The sequence below is a fragment of the Dipteris shenzhenensis genome, chromosome 9 (assembly GCF_047967505.1).
Source record: "Dipteris shenzhenensis isolate YYH24624 ecotype China chromosome 9, Dip_SZ_1.0, whole genome shotgun sequence".
Taxonomy (NCBI): Eukaryota; Viridiplantae; Streptophyta; class Polypodiopsida; order Gleicheniales; family Dipteridaceae; genus Dipteris; species Dipteris shenzhenensis.
The window spans coordinates 57,914,463-57,932,082 of NC_141604.1; the positions used below are offsets into that span (position 1 = coordinate 57,914,463).

The 17,620-nt window shown below is 43.1% G+C and overlaps 1 protein-coding gene across 1 annotated transcript in view; it reads right to left on the minus strand.

Annotated features, from left to right (window-relative positions):
• Window positions 1-17,620, minus strand: part of LOC147898888 (primase-helicase Twinkle, chloroplastic/mitochondrial-like) — a 132,372-nt gene that overhangs the window by 22,078 nt on the left and 92,674 nt on the right. Inside the window, exon 14 of the mRNA XM_087378907.1 lies at window positions 2,917-3,099. Within this exon, the coding sequence (XP_087235033.1) occupies window positions 2,917-3,099 (183 nt within the window). The remainder of the gene's footprint in view (window positions 1-2,916; window positions 3,100-17,620) is intronic.

Sequence of the window (17,620 nt, forward strand, 5' to 3'; positions counted from 1 at the left end):
CTGAAGGAGTGGAAGGAGCCTGGAGGCCAAAATCAAAAGCAAAAAGACAAAAAACGGGGCTGGCGGCGGATTTCGCGTGATTTTGGAGACCTAGCAGCCTGTGTTGTCTGAAACGGCACGTTTCAGAGCTCTGAAACGCGTTTTAGACTGGCTGAAACGTTTCAGCCAGCCGTTTCAGGGTCCTGAAACGTTTCAGACCCTGAAACGCATTTCAGGAAACGGGGCTTCTCTGAAACGGCGTTTCAGGCCTGGCTGGGCTCTGAAATGCGTTTCAGCGTAACTGTGATTTGGACAGGAAAGAGGTTATAAATATCAAGTGGTTAAATATGTTGGAGGTATCATAGTCAAAGAGTGTGTTGGTGTGAAGTGTTGGTATGTAGTACTAGGTGATCTACTGGTTAAATATGTTGGAGATATCATAGTCAAAGAGTGTGTTGGTGTGAAGTGTAGGTGTGTAGTACTAGGTGATCTATGTGTGAGTCTTGTGTAATTGCCACGTGTCATCATGGGACTTATCCCATATGCACTAGGTGCTAGTGTGTCAGTGGGTAGCCTATATAAGGCTTGTACTTCACTTGTCTTGTCATACTTCATGCATACTTCATGAATGAATGGAAGCCTTTCTTCATGTCTTCATTTGAGCATTATTTCCTCACACCCTAACTCTCTCTTTCTATCTCCCTTCACCATGTTTCTAATTTGGTATCAGAGCCCCCTTCCATAGCTGCCAAGTCACCCTTGCCCTAACCCTAATTCGTCACGCTTTAACCTGAGCAAAACTCAGCTTATTTACCATGGGCCATGGGCATCTGACTCAACACATCGGCTAGGAATTATACTTTCCTTTGTGATATCTTGACTGGATATCAAACTATTGCATCATTTTGGCTAATCTAGACATCCAACCTTTCAACTCAGGCTGATAACAGAATCACTTAATACTCTCTTGGTCAAAGAGAATTTCAATGAAAGTACAAATAGTGTCTCCATGTTTTCAAAGCATGGACTACACCATAGAGTTCTTTCTTAAGTGATGTATAACTTTCCATGTGGAATCTAGCTTTTTACTTTCAAAAGTGATCAGTCGGCCACTTTTGATCAACATGGCTTCTGCAACTCTCTTACTTGCACTAGTTCAAGTACAAAATCTTTATTAGGACCATGACTTTTAAGATGGGAACAGTTGCTAATTGCTCTGCAACAGCATCTTCGAGCTCTCGTACCAACTACCCTGTCCAACTGTACCAACGCTGCCGCTCCGCGCCATCATCTCGCCGTACGGGCGACCATACTGGTTTGTACAGCCGCCTCGATGCTCGTGCCCTGCATTTCACCATACGAGAGCCATACGTTGTACGGATCAATGTACACACTGACGTCGTACAGTCATACGGACCATCCATACACTCCATCTGCCTGCTCGGAACCTATTCTCTGCCCAAGACATCCGCTCTTGCACCACCTGGTCTTTGTTCCAGGCCTTACTAGAACATTTAAGCACAGCTGATCTTTCATAGTCTTTCTTTGAAAAACTCTTTCCCACAATGCTCTTTGGTCCTTTTTCACTAGCTGTTGGTTTACATTTCCATTTTCTTTGAAAGGAAGCATTCCCAGATGGACCAAGATAAAAGGTTAGGTCTTCCATAGAGGCCTTAGATTTTACCATAAAATTATCATAGATATGAGCAAACTTAATAGCTGTTCCTAAAGACTTTGGGGCATTCCTATGTGCTTCAAATATAAAACCGGCTTTAAGGCCATGTCCCTCTTCTAACTTAAGTCAAGTCTCATGATATCTAGCAATGTACTAATTCAATGGGAACGTCCCCATATTCAAAGAATCCAACATCGTCAACTGAGTGACTCGTAGCTATATGTCTAAGATTTTCTGTTCTCTATCTTCATACAAAGCTGTTTTTTTTTCAGAACTGTTGCTACTCTTGTTATTCCCTGAATCTAGAGAGATGATGCCTATTGGTTGCATTCCAACAGTGCTGAAATCCCTTATTGCATGGTGATCGTAAGATAATCTACAGACTAGGCCTGGCTATGCATGTATACATTTGTGTGCAACTGAATAGATTTGCACAATTGCATATTTGTAAACCAAAACATTCACACAAATATTTGCCTGCAGCTGTGACTTTGCCAGAGGTTCTGTACCATTTTTTTGCATCTACTTCTTCACTATCTATCTCCTCTATCTACATAGGATCTCTGCCCTTCTTGTAATGATTGCCTTGAATAATGCATTTTGTTGCAAAGTCTCCTGCTAAATAGGATCGTGCCCTGCATGGAAAATTTATGTGCGTCCTTAATAACCCCTGCCATGAAAACTTTGATCACCTTCTCTATTTTCCAACCACATATATTTGGCATTTGATTTACAAAGATGAAGAACCCATATTGAGAAGCAATCACTCCTTATTTACATACTAGGAGACATGTACATTCAATGGAAGGCATTCTCACAGTATTCAAACTGATTATGATTGTTCAAAGGAATCATATCACCTTATGCAGTTCAACATTGCTGTTACACAGACTTTCTTCTAGGAAATGGAGCACAATCGTATGGATAGATCATAAAAACCAAGCTTTCAACTCTCAAAGAGACTGACAAAGAGGCTTTCAGATTGGCAAGTAGAGGTGATGATACTTGGATTTGCTATCAGTTGGTGAGTGTAGGCAGGCATCTTAACTGTCTCAAAGCATGGCTTAGACAGCAAAACTGAAACTACATTGTGGATTCAGCTGCACGTTTGAACATATTGAGCTGTGGAGTGCTTTTACTTTCTTTTGTGAAAGCAGACTATTTCATAAGATATCATGATTCTGTCAAGAAATTCTACAACATTAGCAGGAAGTCGTTCTTTGTCAGTCTTCCTCACGTAAAAGTGTTCTGTTAATACTCACTCTATAAAATGCATCCAGACCATGCCATCCAGTTGATATAGCCAGTTCATCCCCTTTTCGAACATGAAAGTACTCATCAAGCTCCTTATAGAAGTCAGAAAATCGGAATAATCCACGAATGGGATAAAGTTCAGCTGATTCAATAACACCTCGTAATGCTTTCTTTCCAAGCTTTTGTAATACCTGTTCTAAAAAAAAACCAGTAATATTGATACAAAAGGTGTTCCAAATCAACCCATCTTAAACTATTCGGCCATACTCCAGATGAAACAAATGAAACTTCTCTCAATAGATTTCTCTCACGAACTGAACCGTAACCTCTACAACCATACTTTTCAATTACTAATATTTCACAATCAGATGAAGCATGCACAAGGGTCAAAGATTAAGTCTATCAATCTGGTGGAATTAACACATATTGTATGGAAACTTGGGCATAATTAAATGTTAGTAATGTTGAACCTTTCTCTTCAATAGATTGAACAGAGAGCTCAGCTGCAAGCTGAATTTACCTGCCCTTTGAGGGGCAATACATATGCTTCAAGATGTTTAAATCGCGTGCTTTAAATTCAGGTTATTTTGACAAGAATTGCATTGGACATATTCATCTTTTATTTCAAGAAAGTAGTACAGGTATTAACATTTCTGTGTTTTCGCAGAACAGGGACCAGAAACAGCTTACTATCACTTTAAAAATCCTATATCACAGCTCAGGGTTGGACAAGGATTCAATGCAAGCATTAACTCTGCAAAGTAGCCCACCCACCAACGATTCCAGAAAATAAAGAGCTTGCACGCTGATCGCACCCATAAACAGTCAATGTGTGTGTAATCATGAAGGCACAATCCTGCGCATGTGACATACATTTACCATAGTCATCCGATACTGCGACCTAATGACAAATACTCCAAACATGTGTCAAGAAATGCACTTCTTTTTTATCTGTCTATCTACTACAATACAAATAGATAGAATGGAAGGCAGTGTTTTGGGAAAGAGTCCAACCTGTGTAATTTCTTACTTGAGTAGATGCATTGCTCCTATACAATTATTGTGGAACCTTTGATAGTTTCAACTCGTTTCTGAACTTTTTCCACTCACGCCAGCCACCTTGTAAGTTGCTGCCCCTCAACCCCAAACAGTAACACAAGAGTGACAAGGGTGTCAAATTGATGCTTTTTAAACTGCCAACACCATGTGTCAGCTATTCTACATGGGTTGTCAAAAGCATAGAAAGGTAACACCCCGCCTCTATGTATTGCACACATTCATGCCACCTTTCATTGGAGGGTGCCTAAATCCAAACATACTTAGAATGTTCCCACACTCGGTTGCACTTATGCAAAACTATCAACTGCTTATCTTTGTGAGTCTTGACTAAGATGACCTTTGTCTTGTCAACGTTAATTATAAGCCCAATAGACTGACAAAATCCTCCAACAGTATGCTTCCAAATTGAGCTTCACCTCATGAGCACAAGAAAAAAACTACATCACCTACTTACAATTGGAGTATGATGGTCAGATCCTCCTAGCTCTTCCATATCTGCAAGTTAAGGTTTTGGGACATACTTGAAGTCAACAAAAAGCAATGAAGGTCTTCCCCTATGATGACACGTAAAGTTATCATATGACCAGCTTGACGTGGGCTCTTTTCTGATGATCTTCAGCCTGCTGGTTGGTTTTCCATCTCCATGACACTAAACAACTTGTCTATGACAAAGCTCAACATAATTGTTCTATTGTTGCTGGATTGTTTTTGTTACCACATTCCATGGTATGAGCCTTGTAGGCTAATTAATACAGTGAGTCCCAATTAGTACACGTAGGAAATTTAGTCCTAATGTGGTTGGGCCATATATTGGCCACTCTTGTACTTTCTTCATTATCCATTTGCAAAGTACGCTCCTTGGACTTCTTCACTCCATTGCAAATTTGCAACGCCACCCCTTCAGTCAACAATGGTATCAGAGTGGGATTGTGTGATCTAGCCAACCTCCCCCACGTGCACTTTGCTGCCTAGAGCTCAAGCTCCATCTTCCAATCAACATGCACATGGAAGCTCTAACTTGCAACCATCGCAGCTGTTTTCAGCCTTTAGTTCAGCTCCCCCCCGGACCCACCTTGGGTACTGATGAAGTGTGTGGATGTCAGAGTAGCTAGTCCCTGCTGTGCATGCTGGAGGTGATGAATTGTAATGTCTAAGAAGAAAAAGGAGTGGGCGCGCATGCCGAAATTGCTGGGGAGTCGGGACCAACTAGTCAACCACCTCTGTACCAATTGCCTTCAACCGCCCAAAGGATGACTCGGCCCCTCTGCTGGGCCCTTCAAAGTGCCATCATTATCACCTGCATTTCTACATATGCTGTGAACAGACTGCTATGTATTGTACGTCTGAGCTGCATCCTTTTGGAGAGCCCATATTTGTGAGACCAATAGTTGGCTGCAATTGCAAGGGAGATCATGCTACAAAACGGTTGTGACACCTTATTACAACCAAGCCAGCTCACGGCACAAAATATGTAGACATTGAGGATTGTGAGCCCTTCACATAAAATATTTCATCAAGGAGCAACTTGCAGTATAGCACACTCTTTGCAGCTAGTTCCCAGGTTCTACAGCTCCTGTTGCATCGCCATTTGCAGGTTCAGCTCAAATTTTCAGCTCCTATCAATTCCATGACTGATTCAAACATTGTGAGCTTCGTCCGCTCCTCCCACACAGTTGCGACCCGCTTAAGCTCATTATATTGCAGCACTGCACCACCAAACCTGTCCGTGTAGGCCCCGACCTGCATCTGTACCTGTTCAGGACCTGCCGTACAGCTGGCACCATTGCAAGAAACCCGTCCGCACACATGCCTGTACATGCTTGTACAACTATGTGGACATCCATATAGTCTCTACGACTATATAGATTTGCAGTTTTCTCGCATTCCACAATCTATTCAGCTTCACGACTACACATTTCGCTACGTCTCGAGGTCCAAGATTGTCATATTGTAGAGCTTGTACATATCCCTCAAACTCATCTAGGCCTCGAAAGAAGTGTCCACCATCTAAATATGTGGCAGCACCGCCGCTGCCGAGGTTGATGTGACTGGAGTAGTCACGATGGCTCAAGGTATCAGCTCCGTCCCCGTTGCAACCCCCCAGGACTCCCCCAAGTGACTCCGGACCTTCATTTTCCACAACAGGTAGTTGGTCCGTCGAGCTTGCCTGTCTCACCAAAGTTTGGAATCTGGTACCTATTGGCCATGATAATGAACTGAAATAGGAATGGGTTTAGAGTGCCGTATACCTATCTAAACTTGAGCCTCTCGTCTGGGTACAGTCCTTCAGACTCCCAAAGCTAATTCCTCCAAGCAAAGAATCAAGATCGTCCTTCAGCAAGGTCCTTGCCTTCATTTCACGCAATGGTTGGATTGCCCATAGAAGGGATGGCAATGCCTAGCACTTACTTGGCAAATATGCAGCCAGGAATGCAGAATTTTCAGCCACCCATGATGGGAGGTATGCAGGTTGGAAATGCAAATATGATGTATGCCAATATAGGGATGCAGCACGGAATGCAAATGGGAATGCCTGGGATGATGGGTGGTTCAAATTTGAAGCTATTGAAGGTGAAACCCTGGAGCCAAAGGTGCTTGCTTGGAGGCATGTTTCTGTGTCTATCGATTGCGCAATTAGTTTAAGCAGAGAGTTGCAGCAACCACGACATAGAAGAAGCATTCCTGTAGCAGGTATTACAGCTATCCCTAGAGGCGGAACTGTGGTTAGACAACGCGATTGAGGGGTAGCAATGATGTATTGTTTTCTAATCACAGCAAACGTGATCCGATTTGAGGATGATGGTAGTCGCTAATCAGAGGGAGGAAGGGAGGGAGGCAAGGAGGCTGAGGGCCGAGGGAGATTTAAGCAGAGGGGCTAGGGAAGCTGAAGCAGGGAGAAGGGCTGTACAAGGGGGAGCTGCTGGCTGTTGCAATGCATGTTGACCAGACTTGGTCCAAGCCAATGACCAGCCTTGATCCAAGCCGATGACCAAACTTGGTCCATGCTAATGACTGGACTTTGTGTGCTTCGGGCCAACGACTAGCATAGTTTCGGACCCAAGATGTTGGTGACAAATCTTGACAAGGCCAAACATATGAGCAATGCAGGAGCATGTGGTCTCTCGCCCACCATTGTGGAAGAGTCCATGAAGGAGCCACTGGGCCTACCCGATCAATGCCAAAGAGAATCAAGACCAAGTTCCCTTAGATTCCCACAGAATTCGCACATGGGGGGATGCCATCATCCCTTGGAGGAGTTATGGCACCGCCAGGGAGTCCGGCAAAAGCCAAAGCATCACCAAAACACGGTGAAGTCTCCTGGCGCAATGAGAGAATGGGAGGCATCAAGGAGACAGGCAATGAATAACTGCTTGTAGAAGAAGATGAGACTTCAACAGATAGGAACATCTACCAATGGAGGAAGAGGAGAATCATGGCTTTGAATGGGAAGATTGCCAATTGATTGGGATAACGTAAGGAGAACAAGTGAAGACAGCAGAGAAAGAGAAGGGGATCATTTGTATAGAGGAGGAGAGACTTGAGTTACGAGCTCGCCCATTGTATTGGGGATTCTTGGTGAGTGATTTAGGTATCATCTAGGAGGTGGTCCCAATGTTACTAGAAACGTTTTGCGAAATGCATTTTGTAAGTTTCGAATAGAAACATTCCATAATTTTGATTAGAGTTTCACCTAGAATGCACTCTATTTATATATGTATGCCTTTGTAAGACTAGAATATGTCCAATCATACAAATTTAGATTTTTGATTGTTCTAAAGACAAAAAATCTACACAGAAAATAAAAGAGAAAATGAAAGAGAAGAAAAAAGAGGTAAACAAAAACTTTTATGAAAAGCAAAAGGAAGACATACTTAGCAAGCAAAGCAACACTTATGTCGTCATCAGTGCCCAAGCATAAGCAGGTATACTGGGTTTCTAAAGACCTGCAGAGTCTCTTGGGCAAACCCAGTGCTTACTAAAATACGTCAAATAAACAAAAGAGAAAGAAAACAAGAAATAAAGAAGAAAGGAAGAAGGTGTACTATATTTACACATAAAAATTTTAAAATATATAATTTACAAGGTATAGAAAATTGTGTATGCATAATTCCTAATAGATAAAATCAATCATTTATATTGACTCTCTCGAAATCATACATAGAACAATAATTTATTTTCTATACAGAGACTCATCAGAGCCCACAGCACCCACTACCATCAGTCTATGGATACACATGGGAATCTGTCTATTAGGGTGAGACCGACAGTGGGGGAGTATGTGGATCTGATTAGTAGTAGGTTTTCACAGATGATCTCTCACAGGGATGATCACCATGGAGGGACGCGATCCACATGCCAAATTCATCTGGATCCAAATCAGGAGCACCTCTTAGTATGCTCCTTTCCTCTAGAGACATCGCATATTGCTAAGGAGCTTTGGGAGGATGGAGAGACATGTCCATACACTATCTTATACTAGGGTATCATGGATTTTTTGAGTCGTTAGGAGGCTCTCCTTCTTAGAGACTTCAACACTAGGACTGCCAACCGCCACGTACCAATCATTGATTTTCAGCATGACTCGACTATGTTGACTTACATCGATACACATGAGGCAAGTTTCCACGTGTATCGTCAATCCCCGGTCACCTCATTTGGACATGCCTTTATCGATAAGGGGAGAATCCCTGGAGATGATCACGGAGCCCATCATGTCCGACTTACACTACTTTTTGGGAGATTTATCTGGACCATACACTAGTAGCTGCCTATGCTGCACGACTCTCCCGCATGCTTGAGGACCTTGATGATATCGCACTCCTAGAGGACAGATCCGCACCTATCACCCATTCCTTACATGATGTTGCCATCCAATCTTTCCCATACCACTAGATCCACCCACTTACCACCCATTGGATTGGTTCCCTGCAATAGCTAGTATGATGATGAGTGTAAGGCCTTGTTGCCAGCAGCTCAGATTCAAGACCAAACATCATCCTACATAAGAATATTGTATCTTGGTACGTCGGAAGAAGAGAGACTTTGTCCGTCCGATGAAGAAGAACTATTGAACATTCATTCAATAACAACTCCAAGGATTCCTAGTGGAAGTTTCTCGAGCAGAGGTCCACATCCCCTATCAATGACCCGATCATCTGGCACACATACACACGCACACTCTATGACATTCCTCACCAGCCCTCACCAAACCTCCCACATCTACCACCCCAATTCCTATGCACTCTTCACATCAAATATGCTACCCTCAAGCTACATAATGGCTGAGCCAAAGATTATGAAGGGCTTTGGACGGAGTACATTGCACATGGTATTACACTAGCCCTAATTTTGGCAAAGCTATGCAATGAAACGACATGCACCAGTTTTTCCCGCATCAACACTATTATTCCAATTCACAAGGTAGGGGATCCCATGAGTCCAAAAAACTACAAGACCATCATGATTGGATGTCATGTCCAAGATTTATGCAGCAGCACTTGACACTCATGTTACCCAAGAGGAAGAATATGCAAGACATGGAGCAATGGGACCGACAGGATTCCAAGCAGATCATGCTACATTGAACCACATCTTTACGTTAAGGGCTGTCATTGAGGAGGCCCAAGCACGGAAGCAGAGGGTTTATTGTTACTTTGTGGATTTCCACAAAGCCTTCAATGCTGTACCACAAGCCTGACTTTTCAGCATAGTTACCAGGGAACGGTGTTCCAACATCCAGAACGTCTAGAACGTTGTTCCGAGAAGCAAGGCGGAACCGAAACGGCCCCGGAACGTCCATTTTTCTTTTTTTCACTCGTTAGAAGTTTCAAATGTGTATTTTAGAGCTTATATGGAAAGTTTAAAGCTGTAAAATGTTAGTTTCTTTCATTTTCTAGCATAATTTAATGTCATATGATGACGTGTCATGTATGACATGGCGTTCCGATTCCCATTCCCCGGTTTTTCCTTCCGGTACTTTCCCGTTCAGACACCCAAAATTTGGAACGTTCCTGTTCCCTGGTAACTATGCATTTCAGATGCTTACTTGGCCATGGGTACAGTTAGGACATTATCTAGGCAGTACGAGTACTATACGAGCAGGTATCAGGTAGAGTCAAGACTTCGATGGGGTGGACAGAGGAGATCATGAGCAATCAGAGTCAAGGTTGTCCATTATATGCAAGGCCACAACTAGGAGACCACAGCGGACCGCACACATCGACTGGCGACACTGCTCTATCACAGGTTTTGTGCCATTGCAACCTCATACGCCAATGGGGTACCCCTTGGGCTTGCCCCCTCCGCCAACCTCCAGAGGATCATCGCAGTGATGCCGCACCACAGCTTCCATCCTCTACATGGGCTCAAACATTGTTATGTATTAGTGTTTCTATGATAATGTTGTATTTTCCTTCTTTCCAAGACTTCTAATAATCTCTCTCTCTCTCTCTCTCTCTCTCTCACACACACACACACACACACACACACACACATACTTTTTTTTCGTGAAATCTTTGATTGATTATATTATATGAGTAGCAACCTCAAAAAAAGGTGCTACAATTACATCAACTGAAAATTTCAGTATATGCCAAAAAGACCTCATGATCTATGCAGCGGGTCTGCAAGCAATCAAAGAAAGATTGCTACAGAGAACGCCTAAAAAATCCAAACAGAGAGAAAGTAGGATCACCAAAGACTTTACAATTCCTATATGTCCATAAAGTCCATAGTGCCCAGTAGCGAACCCAAACGAAGAAAAGATGAAACTCCGGTCTGGATGGATGAAACCCAAATAGCCAGAAGAACTTCCCAAACGGAACAAATGGGAATCTTGCTCGCAAGTGCTGTCGAAGCAGATCAAAAAACTCACGAGAGCACGGACAATGCCAAAACAAGTAAGGCACAATCTCCGAAGAAGCAGAACATCTATGGCAAAGTGTAGGAGCAATGTGTCGATAAGCTAATAGCTGTCCAGATGGAAACACTCCCAAAAGAACTCGCCAAAAGAAAACCTGTTGCCAAAGCGGTACTTTATAGGCCCAAAGTTGCTGTAATCTTTTCCTCCACCACTTGGCTGGGTGATGCATTCGCCAAACAGAATCACCTCTCTTTGAAACCCAAGGTTGAGGCAAAAGGATTTTATACAATGCAGGTACAGTAATCTGAGAAAGCCTCAAAGGACGAGAAGAGAACCCTGGAGAAGTCAAAGTCCGATCTTCCAGTCGGCGGGAAGTAATTTGTCACCACAAAGGACGATAATGAGAGCCCAATCCATATGTCCTGGCTGCTAGAGAAAAGGGGAGCACAGTACCAGCATCATCTATAACATCAGCAACCGAGGTGATGGCTTTAAACGAGACAAAGTAGGAACGTCGAGGTAAAGCCAAGGGAGGCTGAAAGACTTTCGACCAGTGAATGCTTTCAGCTCTCAAAGAATTCCCAAGCAAAGATTGCCGTCCATTCCATTCTAGATGAGAAAGAGCATGCTTCCAGTCAAGAAGCAAGTGGGAGACAAATTGGCATCTAGGCAAAGTGCCATCAGTGCAGCCAAAAAAAAAATCCTAGTGATCGAGTTGCCAATGACCAAACACAAAAATACTGATATGAGTGACCAGAGTCCTAATCATAAGAGCCCAAGGCTGATCACCTTGCAGAAATTGCAGCAACATTTTCCCCCTGTGAGCAAGAATATGCACATGAATATCCATGTTCAATCCACCATGCATCTTGGGAGAACAAATGTGATGCATCGAAAGTAGCCTGAGACTTTTTCTGCCATGTTTGGATCGCCAGAGGAGTTCCATAAAGACAGACATGAAAGATGTAAGATCTGCCTTAGTGAACATGATCAATGGCAAGTAAAATTGAATATATGCCACAAGGATGGACTGCACTATTTGAAGACGAACGTGCAAAGGCCAGGTTACCAGTTTCCAATACTCAAGCTTTTTCCGAAGCTTAGTCAAAACCCAATCAGTTTGTTGTCAGCGAGTGAGTTCCCATCCCAAAGGGTAACCGAGATGACGAACAAACTGAGTGGGTGGAATGATATCCCCGGGCCATAATAGACTATGCCAATCTTTGGAATGCAAAGGGAGCAGCTTAGACTTCTGAAAATTAACATGAAGACCAGCTGCCAAACCATAAATAGAGAGGGCGTGCATCAAGGCACCAAGATCATGGGGCGTATTCTTCGGGGTAAAGAAAGAATCATCAGCATAAGTTTGAGCAACCATGCTGCAATTAGCATCCAATTCCAAGCCATGAAGTGATCCTGTAGCCACAAGATGATCAATATATTGCAGCATAGGATGAGTAGCAATGGCATACAGTAAAGCACTTCTCTCTCTCTCTCTCTCACACACACACATTTTTTTTTGGTAAAATCCAGTGCAGTGTGGTTTATATTGTCATAACTTTACAAGAGGGAAAGTCTCCAAGATGGAGAGTATTCCACAGATCAGAAGCATAAAAAGAAAAGCTCAATGCAAGATGCATGTATATCACCCTCATGGTAGGCGTCATATAAAGATTGCCGCAATGAGGCTCTAAAAGATTCATATGACTTTTGAAACTGACGGCCCAAGTATGCCAGATTATGCTCTTCCCAGATTGTCCAAAGAGCCCAATATCTCACCCATGAGAAAAAGAGTGAGTATTGAGATAAAGGCATCCTAAATCTGCCAAATAACCAAAAGTGTTTCCCAAATATGTGACTCGGGAAACGGAGGCGAAGATGATCTGAAATTTTCCCTAGGAGGTTCCGAGTAGACTGGCAATGCCAAAGCAAATGAGGGACAGTCTCTGAAGGAGCGTGACACCGTAAGCAAGTGGGTGAAGCAATGTGACGTTTGGCAAGTGTTATTCCCACTGACAGTGTGCCGGTCATGCATCTCCAAAGAAAAAGTCTTTGTTTCAAAGGCATTTTACACCTCCATATTAGTCGGAGATTTTTCCGCCACCATGAAAGGGGCCGCCTGATATGCCACAGAGTATTAGCATATTGATGAATCCAAGGGGCAGGCTGAAGAAGCTTGTAGACTTTGATGGAGGTCAAAACAGGCAGAGGAATAGGACGAGAGCATGTAGCAGAGGGGTACAATTGCCATTCCATAAGCTTGTCTGTGTCAGCCACAGGGGGAATAGGTAGAAAAGGGTGCAAGAGATCAGCAATTTTCTTCCATATCAATCTGTGATGCATTCCCAATGCATAAGTGGCAGTGGCCTGAGGAAAAGATAAGACATGACCATGATCATCTACCACGTCATTGATGTATCTGATTCCCAATTTCATGAGATTATATGCCCTAACCGGTTCCTGTAAAGCAAGTGGAGTGTCAAAGATGGCACTCCAATGAATACTTTCTTTCCTCATTAATTTTGTCCCCGAATGATTATCAGGAGCCCATTTGACTTTAGAAAGCACTTGTTTCCAGTCCAGTATCAGAGCAGTAGAGAAAGGGCATCCATGAATCTTCCCTACAAATCTCCCAATGATCAGTAGTCCAATGGCCATAAGCATTTGTCCTCATGTTGACACACATGGATGCTATCATACAAGTCCATGGCTGTTTTTGACGGAAAAAGGTATGGAGCATAGTCGCCTTCCTTGCAAGTACATGATATCTGATATTTAAAACATTAAGTCCTCCATGCATCCTAGGGGAGCACACCATTTCCATCTTCAGCAGTCTCAATGCTTTCACAACAGTTTTTGTCTTCCATAACAGCTCCATAGCTTGAGACATAAAAGCTGAGATATCTCTAGAGGACCAATGTAGTAAAGGCAAGAAGAACTGAACATAAGACATTACAATAGACTGGACTATTCTGAGCCTGACATGAAGTGGCCAAGTAGAAATTTTCCAATATTCCCATTTATGTTGAAGTCTTTGGAAGATCCATTTTAGCTGCTGCTTCCTGGTGATATGCCATCCTATAGGATATCCCAAATGCCTGACAACATCTTTGGAATGCACTATCTAACCAGGCCAGAGAATAGAATGCCAGTCACATTGTTTCAGGGGAAGTAATTTGGATTTGTCAAAATTGATATGCAATCCCGCTGCTAATCCATACAATGATAATGTGGCCATAAGCATGCGGACTTCCTGAGGAGAGTTCTGTGGCATAAAAAAGGAATCATCAGCATATGCCTGTGCCAAAAAAGATGCAGCCCCAGGGATTTTAAGACCAGTCATCTGTCCTGTGCTTGTAAGATGATCAAGATACATCAGGAGGGGATGAGTCGCAATGGCATAGAAAAGAGCACTAAGGGGGCAGCCCTGTCTAACTGATCTACCCAATGTCCATGACCGAGATAGATGGCTTCCGAGAATGCACTGGGAAGTAGAGCCAGAATAAAGCCAATAAATTGCATTTGCTATCTTGGGACCAAAGCCCAACTTTGTCATGGTTTGGGAGATAAAATCCCATTGTACAGTATCAAATGCCTTAGTGATATCTACCTGCAATATGAGCACATCTTGATTCGAATACTTAGCATATTCAATTGCAGTCAATGCATTGGAGATATTGTCATGGATTTGTCTTCGCGGCACAAACCCATACTGATGAGGATGAAGGCCCGCATTCAGAGTCCCATGAAGCCTATACACAATCATTTTGGCAATGAGTTTGTAAACTACAGGCATCAGAGTAATAGGCCTCCAATCTGACATATGATCACAAAGATTTTTTTTTTGCACAAGTTTGATTATGCCATGCTTCCAGAGGTGCGGCAATTGATTTTCTTGCCAGGCAACATTGATCATTTGTAAGAGAACATCTTTCAAATCATCCCAGAAAGAAATATAAAATTCCACCGTAAGACCATCCCAGCCAGGGGACTTGTATTTGCCGAGATGGGACAATGCATTATCAAGTTCCGTGTCAGTAAAAGGTCTCTCAAATAATAGAGCATCATCCATTTTCACTATCCCAGAAACATATTGAAGAAATTCAGTCCTCGCATCAGTCATTAGATTTGATGGGGAGCCAGGGGTAGAGAACAGTGTCTGGAAGTAATTTTGGCATTCATCTTGGAGATCAGAGAAAGAGTGCGTCCAAGATCCATCTAGTTTCCTGACCCTTAGACACGAGTTTTTCTTTCGAGTGGCATGCAGGCCATGGAAAAAGGCTTTTGATGAGCAGCCCTTATCCATGAGGGGCTTCATTCTTGCTCTAATCTGCCATTTGTGCAATTTCCGCTGATCATTATCAGTCAGTTTGATCCGGGCTTGTGAAAGGGAATCATTTTCTGATTCAGAAAGAGGCCTTAAATGTGAAAATTCAGTCAACTGTTGTGCTGTCCTTTTTGCCCATTTGACCTCATTCCTCCATGTAGCCATGTGCCATTTTCCATAGTCCCTAATGACATTCTGTATACGAGAGACAAAGCTGTCCCAAGCATAATTCATGTCCTCCTGAGCATGCAAAAGCAAGGGATGAATTGCAAATCTGATCATTTGCTGGAAATATTGATGTCGAAGATAAGCCTGATTAACATGCAGTAATCTGCTGGAGAGAGTCGGCAAATCATCCAGTGGCATACCAAATTGCAGATTTAACCATAATGGGGCATGATCTGACAATCCCAATGAGAAATCTATGAGGAGATGAAGGCTAAAATCTGCATATTGTTGTGGATAGAACAGATACCATCTATCAAGCCTTGCCCAGTATGTGGTAAATGCATTATGATGGAAAGTATATCCGGGCACTGACCCTTGTAGAAGCAGCCATAAATCTTCAGCCTGCACAGAGAGAAGCATGCTATCCCATTTCTGTCTTTCCGATGAAAGCATATGAGATCTTGAAGTGGTGTTATCTCTCAGCAGAGGAGAATTGTTAAAATCTCCACAGATAAATGCATTTGATCTCCATGGATATTTGCTTAAAGATTCCCATAGAGAAGCCCTCATGGCAGAGGTCTGGGACGCATAAACTGATTCAAGCTCAAGAATGTCACCATTGACATTACATTGTATGACTATCCATTGGCCACTGCTGTCATTGAATGCTAATTGAGGCTCCAGCTCATGTCTGACCATTATGCATACACCTGAATAGGTAGTGGTACCAGCATAATAAATATCATAGCCGCCAAAGTGATCATGATGACCAGCCTTAGAGTGTTGATTATGCTCTTGCAAACAAACAATATCTGGCTGCATTTTATGTACATAATTCCAGAAAAGCCTCCACTTTGAGACATTGCAGAGGCTCTGTACATTGTATGTAAAGCACTTAAGTGTTTGATGCATAAAAGAGATATATACAGGAAAATGTAAATATGAAACAAGATATCAGAGAGGCAAAGCCTCTGCCTGCATGGGTTGCAGGCTTTCATGATCCATAAAAGATAGGGCATTCTCCCCTTCTTCAGAATCACATATGGGGATACCCTTCTTCAAAACCCCCACCCAATTTTGAAGGACAGGAGCTGAAGTAGAAGCCTGTCCTGGTAAAGGAGAGGAAGCATCCCATTGCCGAGATTGAAAGGGGCGTTGCTTCAATACAACCACCTTCTTAGGCTGTTGAAACCCATCCCGATCTGTCCCCACGGATTCCTTCATCTTCTCTTTTTCTTTTTCTTTCCCTTTTCCAACAAGTGATTGCACCTGATTAACTGGTTTAGAATTCTTTGCTCCATTTCGATTTGCTGCCTTGGCTTGCAAATTCTCATTCTTTTCCCTTGTCAGAGGTGGCAAGGCATTAGGAGGGGGTTGATGCAGAACCATTGTGGGCATTCAGAGGCTAGATGCCCAAACTTGTGGCAGGCAAAGCAAGCGCCTGCAAATACACCCCATTTCAAGTCAAAAAACTTTTTCCCCAATTGCACACCCTCAACTTCCACTGCAATAGAAGGAGGGGTAGGTATGTCAGTGTCCCAGAGGATGCAAAATCTGTTACGATTTCCCATGGGGCGTGGAGGGCAAATGACCTGTCCCAATGAAGCGGCCAGGCCACGCAATTCTTCATGCATATAGTCCGGGAAGTTAACAACCTCAACCCATACAGGACAATGATGACGTATAAGACTTTGGTAGTCCTTGTTTGGGGACCAAGGCATGGCATGTACCATCTGCTTCCCATAAAAGAGGGGAGAAAGCTCAAGGAGCCTCTGCTTGCACAAAGCATCTGATAAATGCACCTCATAAAAGCCTCTGGAGGCGAAATATACACCCTCTACAAAACATCCTCCAAGGATAGACTTGATCCATTGCGCAACATCACTGGCGGCTGGGATTCTTCCTGGAAAGAAAATAATTACCGCGGTTTGAGATAGCTTTCTGAGGGGATTCACAAGGGAGGGCAATTTCAATTTGTATGTGACCTCCAGAACTGGTTTGCCCCATTCCTGTCGTGACTGCTGAAAGTCATCCTTGAGTGTATCAAACACATATTGAGCTTCCATAGTAAGCTCATCATCCTGAGATGCAGGCTGAGAAGGACGACGCTTGGCATCTGCACATCTTTCTTTTCTAGCATATGTACAGACATCGGAACCTGAAGCCATGATTGAGATATGGCAAAGCAAGGAAGAAATAGAGTGAAAGACAAAGCAGACAGAGTAACTGTACGGAAAGGCACCGGGAGAAGGTGCAAAAACAGTACGACAGAGGCTGTACGGAGAAGCTGTACGGA